The 6,722-nt window shown below is 49.8% G+C and overlaps 1 protein-coding gene across 1 annotated transcript; it reads left to right on the forward strand.

Moving 5' to 3' along the window:
- Positions 1 to 1,095: 1,095 nt before the first annotated feature.
- LOC114689098 (carbonyl reductase [NADPH] 1) lies at positions 1,096 to 3,789 on the forward strand. The gene is made up of 3 exons (XM_028863520.2): positions 1,096 to 1,519; positions 1,999 to 2,106; positions 3,113 to 3,789. Exons 1-3 carry the CDS (start codon positions 1,231 to 1,233, stop codon positions 3,547 to 3,549), a joined length of 834 nt encoding a protein of 277 aa, XP_028719353.1. The 5' UTR covers positions 1,096 to 1,230; the 3' UTR covers positions 3,550 to 3,789.
- The last annotated feature ends 2,933 nt before the right edge of the window (positions 3,790 to 6,722 follow it).

Genomic DNA, 6,722 nt, shown 5'->3' on the forward strand with positions numbered 1-6,722 from the left:
ACGCTCAGGAAGCGACTGACTAGAAGCCTGCCGAGAAATGGCGATTTACAACAGAATCTTTTGTCATGGATATGTCTCATATCTGTTTCCTGTATTTCACCGTTTTCCCAATACAACCTCCCTCACGCATTCTGTGATCAGTGCGACTCAAATGTCTCACTTTAATTTAAATGGTCACTTGTGGCTACTAGCAGCCTACTGAACAGTCAGGAAATGAAACTTGACCTTGAGATCCATATTTCCTTATTTCCAGGGTGTTAGCAAACAGGAAGGATTTGTTCTCCTCTACAAATCAACTGTAAACATTATGAGCAGAGCATCCTGTCATCTTAACAAGGGGACTATATGGGGTGCATCGTGGTGCTATTTTGAGCACAGAAGAGCAGCCTTCCCTGATGGCCGTCGCCTCTGTATACCTCAGTCCTCACATCCAGGTAAGGCAAAGCACTTAGAGGTATGTAAAGAGATACCCATGTGGTTAGTAAGGAATGTTTCCTGCCCAAGGATTAACCAACAGCTTTGCTTCAGTATTCTCAGTGGGAAATTCAACACAAATTTCGATTCCTCATCATCCTCTACCAATTCATCCTACAACTCCAGTTCCTACGACTTAAGGGGCAGCGCGTTATTTTTCTAAACACCATTGAGACTGTGTACAGAGGTCCAATTTGCAAGTTGTGAAATACAGTGCAAAATTCACACAAGCTCGGAGGAAGATTGAGTCGCATGGGCAAGCCAAAGGTCTGACTGCCAGGTGGACAGCTGCAGCCGCAACTCTCTGGCAGTCTCCTGCAGTCTTTCCTGGCTGCCGGCTTCCAAAACGCCTTAAGAAAAAAGCCCCAGATGCCCAAGAGTTGACCCAGTCGTTTTGCTGGCTGGCTTTCAACTCCCCAACAACACCCTGCGTGCTCTGAGCTAGCAAAGGACCTGGCACGTTCCTTTCATTGTAAACTTTTATAAAACTTAACCCGATGCGGCTGCGAAGGTGAGTCACCACCCTGTAAATATACAACCAATAAGACAAAACGTATAAATCTCCCAAGAACAATCACCAGTCTCCCGCCACGCCACGCCACGCCCTCCTGGGGGCGGGGCCTGAAGTGGGCCTGCGCAGTGGGCCCATCAAAGGCCTCTCCAGCCGGAGGCCCCTAGAAATACACAGTTCCGAGAGGCTGTTCTGCTACCTCCCAGTGCCATTTGTCCCAGGTTCGCTGCACCCGACCGCCAGCCATGTCGTCCTGCAGCCGCGTGGCGCTGGTGACCGGGGGTAACAAGGGCATCGGCTTCGCCATCACGCGTGACCTCTGTCGGAAGTTCTCGGGGGACGTGGTGCTCACGGCGCGGGACGAGGCGCGGGGCAAGTCGGCGGTGCAGCAGCTGCAGGCGGAGGGCCTGAGCCCGCGCTTCCACCAGCTGGACATCGATGACCCGCAGAGCATCCGCGCCCTGCGCGACTTTCTGCGCAAGGAGTACGGGGGACTGGACGTGCTGGTCAACAACGCGGGCATCGCCTTCAAGGGTAAGCCATGGGGTGCGGAGAGAGAGGAGGCGGCTTCCCCAGAGCCTGGTGCCAGGGTGGACTCTGCCTCTCTGGGGAGCTCTGGCTAGGGCAGGGGCGCCCTGGCGTGGGAGTCAAGAACAGGTCTCCTGGGAGAAACAGGGCAGGGTGGGGGCTGCAGGCAGAGCGGGCTCCGTGGCCCTTGTGTTTACCTAACTAGGACTAGTCGCCGTCGTTGCCAGTTGTTGAGTAATTGGGCTTGGGGATACTTGAGTGGAACTTTTCATCTGATTGTGAAATAAACAGGAAACTGAGAGCAGAGAAAGGAGAGATCCTGATACACAGCCCTCCCCCGGGGGTGCTGCGTCTTTCACAAACAATAGAGCATTCTCAGATTGACAGTGGGCTCCGACTAAACACTTGGAAGTGGATTTCTAACGCTCTGGGTCAGGTCTATACAGTGTCATCCAATCAATTCCATTCTCTTTCTCCCCCGGAAGTTGCTGACCCAACCCCCTTCCACGTTCAAGCAGAAGTGACCATGAAAACGAACTTTTTTGGTACCCGAGATGTCTGCACTGAGCTCCTGCCTCTCATAAAACCCCAAGGTGAGTCTGGTGGGAGGTCCCCAGGCCTGCTTCCCTCCTTCTGTGCCAGGACTGGCGCCCGCCTCTCTGCCACTGGAGGTGTGGCACCCACCTCTCTGCCACTGAGTGTGGCACTCTCTGCCAGGTGTGGCCCTCTCTGCCACTGGAGGTGTGGCTCTGCTTTTGGTCTCAATTCTTCTGTGGCTGCACATTCTCTCTTTGCATGTCCTCGTTAAATGTCCGCTCCACTTCCACATCCTCACATTTTAGGGGCTTTTAGGATTCCATTCCTCTCTCAAACATTTCACACACCAACTGGCCCCCTACAGGTCACAATGCCCTCTCCCCACAAAACTCAGACTATGCCCCCTGAGTGCCTCCCTCGGGTCCCCTCCACAGCAGGTCTCAGCTGTCAAACTGCACTGCTGCCAGCCCACCCAAGAGGCCTCCTTTCTTGAGCATGCTCCTTTCCTGGGTTTCCACACCCTGTGTGCCCAGCTCCACCCCTCGCAAAGGTCCTTCAGGAGAGGGCCCAAGCCTTTGGCATGGTTCACAGGACTCTATAATCTGAGCCGTCTTTCCTCCAGGCTGATAGCTCGCCATCGACCTGTTCCGTGTTCTGCAAAACAAACTATCACATCCCTTTTATCATGAACTGCTAATAGCCCTATCATTTGGAGCCACACTGCTCATTCAATACATACCAGCAATGGCAAGTGAATCACTTTAGGAATGTGAGGTTCTAGTTTAGAGTTCAGTAAGTATAGCTCACTCCAAACTAATGTCCTCTCTCTCTCCCTTCCGGTCCTCTGGATCTCTAGAACCTCAAAGGGCAGCTGTTTCCATGGTCACCGGGCTTCTCTACCCAACCAAACCCTGAAGGAAAGAGTGCAGTTTCTTACGCTTCCTCAGTCCTGTTCTGTGCATCCTTTTCTCAGATGGAAACTTTCTGATGTAAAATCTCACCCGATGTAAAATGCCGTTCTTGCATACGCCTCTCTACATAGCAATTTGTGGTGTGTTTTAGGCAGAGTGGTGAACGTGTCCAGCATGGTGAGCCTCAGGGCCCTGAAAAACTGCAGCCCAGAGCTGCAGCAGAAGTTTCGCAGTGAGACCATCACAGAGGAGGAGCTGGTGGGACTCATGAACAAGTTTGTGGAAGACACGAAGAAAGGAATACACAATAAAGAAGGCTGGCCGAACAGTGCATATGGGGTGACCAAGATCGGGGTGACCGTCCTGTCCAGGATCCACGCCCGGAAACTCAGCGAGCAGAGGAGAGGGGACAAGATCCTGCTCAATGCCTGTTGCCCTGGATGGGTGAGAACCGACATGGCGGGACCAAAAGCCACCAAGAGCCCAGAAGAAGGAGCAGAGACCCCCGTGTACTTGGCCCTTTTGCCTCCAGATGCAGAGGGACCCCACGGGCAGTTTGTTCAGGAGAAAAAAGTTGAGCCGTGGTGAACTCAGCTCTCACCTCTGCCCACAGCAGCCCCTCCCTGCTTTCTGTCCTGTCGTGGTGAGGGCCAGGGTACATTTTTAACAGTGCTGACACAGTAACTTGACACTCGTTAACTAGTTGACTCATTGTGTGGCCTTGTATTCCATGGCGTTCTTTATGATCTCCTCTGTGATGCAGGGTGAGAAAAAGTAAATTCTGGTGAAGAAAAAAATAAAAATAACTGGTTCTTTAGGCAAAACGTTTTCTGTTAATTCTTGTGGGTTTTTTCTTTGTGTGCATGAGTGTCTGGCCTCGGTATATGGAAGAGCACTACACACATAAATGCCTGTGGGGACCAGAAGAGAGACGGCTCCCCTGGAGCTGGAGTTAAAGGTGGTTGTGAGGTCTCCACAGGAGCAGCAAGGGATCCTCACTGCGGAGCGGTCACTCCTGCCCTCTGCAGCTTCTTCCCCTGCAAAATTGACTTTGGGTCTGTTAGAGTTAAATTAAAGCCAAAGTCAGACCAAGGGAGGCACGGTGCAGCCTCAGACAGTGAGCATCTCAAGAACAGGGGCAGATCACAGGTGGCTCCATGGACCCTGGAGTCCTCTCTGGTCCTTACAGGTGTGTCCTTGGGTGACAAGCAGGACACACTGAGAAGCCTGAGTCAAGGACAGTGTCTATGGTTCAAACCAATACCCTCAGCTCTCAAAAGGAATAGATCATTTGTTCTGGAGCCATTGAGTGACCCTGCCCTGGGAACACTGAGTTAGGTTACTCCAAACATAAAAGCAGTTTCATAAAGGTCTTATATCTTTCTTTGTTCTATAAAGAAAGTCATAAATCAAGGCAACTTTAAAATACATTGCTAGGTAGACCAGGGAAATGGGTACAATGAGATGGGGGAGCTATTTTATAAGCCCAGGATGATGTCTGAAGACATTCTCAGCTCTTGGATTAGTGGAAGCTAGTGTTCTGCTGAATTAAAAGCTTCTGAGAGTCATCATCATCATCATCATCATCATCATCATCATCATGAGGTGTTAGATCATAGTGGAGCAAGTCCATTTCAGAAGCTAAAACCAGCCCAAGATAAAGTAATTAGCCTCTGAACATGAAAATTGTAGTGTCTCCACTGAAACTCCCATCAGTCCATCAGTCTCTGCAGACAGACACTCCTCCCTGGAGTTCTGTTCATGGCAGACACAGTTTCTCTTCAGGAACTTTGGTTCACAACAAACAGCCACACAATGAGAATTCACAAATGGGCCCTTAAAGAAAACACACACACAGTGTATGGAGGGGGGGATTGATGGGGTAACTTCTTTTGTGTGATGTATGTGCATTTTCTTTTCTTTTTTCAGGGGTGGGGGTTCAAGACAAGGCCTCTCTGTGCATCTTTGGGCCTTTCCTGGAACTCGCTATGTAGACCAGGCTGGCCTCAAACTCACTGAGATCCGCCTGCCTCTGCCTCCCGAGTGCTGGGATTAAACACGTGTGCCACCACCGCTTGGCGTATGTGCATTTCATGGGCACATGTATGACAGCCTCAGGGGTCATTCCTCAGGGGCTGTCACTGTCTTGGTTGATTCGAGATTTTTCATTTTGTTTTGAAGATGAAGCGCTTGCTAGACTAGCTGGCCAACGAGCTCCAGGGATCTGAAATCTCTTTCTCCTCAGTGTGTGCATGCCGTGGATCCTGGGGCTCTGACTCCAGGCCTCAAGCTCGTAAGCAAGCACTTTACTGACTGAACCCACTCACTCCTTGGTCTGAATGATGTGTTCTAGACTATTTTTTTCCTTTCATCTTTTTATCTGTTGAAAGATTTACAGCCACAGGGAAAGGCTAGGATGTAGCTCAGCCATAAAGTGCATGCCAACATGCCTGAGGCCCTGGGTTGGATTCCCTGGAACAAAGAGGAACATGAAGAAAGTCAGGACTTTGCCTACTTAGTACGTGAGCTGAAACAGGATGACTATGTCTTGCTGTGCCTTGATCCCATTAACTCTCAGGTGAGGATGATAATAATCGAACACAAGTTGTCGTTTAGGTGCGGAAACCATGCCAGGTGGATGGACATGCATAGTATATACATCCACCCACACTGCACATCCCAGAAATTAAGGGAAACACATGTTCATTGTCCATTGTCCCAGGGAGCATCAGTAACCACCCATGACCCTCTTTCCCTCAGGAACACTACATACTGCTCAAGGCCTCTATCCTAATCTCACCACAGACCCGTGATTCCCAGGCTGGCAGGAGTAGTCACCCCTGGAGACAAGCGAGGTCTCTTAGGGTTCACTTTACAAGTATCACCTTCCAACAGGGCTGTTCACGTCCTCCTGCTCATTTTGTTTTTGTAAACAGAAGATCAGGATCAAAAATCATGGCTATAGTGTTCCAAGTGCTAGAGTGAACATGTATACTCCAATCCAGAGGTGTTTTTCCTCAGTACTGTAACAACAGCTAGCATTGGAAGGGCTTTAAAGAGTGTACCCCAAGTGGAAATCCTTGATTAACCATGGCATCTGGGAGCACAATTATTCACTATTTCTAAAAAATTGTTTCCTAGGCTGAAGCATAAGGTACACAACACTAAAATGGAAGTTTCAGAAAAGGCTAAATTGTGACTCTCATAGATATGAGATTAAGCTTCTATTAAAAACATATGAGTGTTCGTGTGCTCAGAGGATCCAGGTGAAGGGCTCCAGCAGGCCTGCGCTGGGCAAGCATGGCTCTGGCAGGCCTGGCCCTTCCCCCATTCCCTCTGCCTTGCTAAACTGTTAGATAATATTCCTGAAGCTAGTCACCAAGGTCTTTTCCTTTATTTGTCCAATTCTTTCTCCTGAGGCTGATGACCAAGGTCCAGCTATCAAAGTATTGAAGTCTGGCAATCAAAGGCCCCTTTTGGCTACCCTAATTAACATGCCCAATCCAAACAAATCAACTCATTTTAACACAGGTTTATCCTTTTTCTTTATAAACTGTCACATGCCTGTGGGCCACGTCTGTCTGCTCCCTCTCCAGAGGCCGTCCTTTGTCCCTCAAGGGCAAATGTCCCTTCCCCCTCTCCTGTTCCCTTCTCCTTCTTGCTCTTGTGCAATTATGTCCTTCCTCCAGGTATACGTGGTAGTGGGTCCAAGTGTAAAGATTAAAGTGTTCAGGTTCACGTGGAATAAAAGCGCACTGAAC

Source organism: Peromyscus leucopus, unplaced genomic scaffold, assembly GCF_004664715.2.
Source record: "Peromyscus leucopus breed LL Stock unplaced genomic scaffold, UCI_PerLeu_2.1 scaffold_1504, whole genome shotgun sequence".
In the NCBI taxonomy this organism is placed as follows: domain Eukaryota; kingdom Metazoa; phylum Chordata; class Mammalia; order Rodentia; family Cricetidae; genus Peromyscus; species Peromyscus leucopus.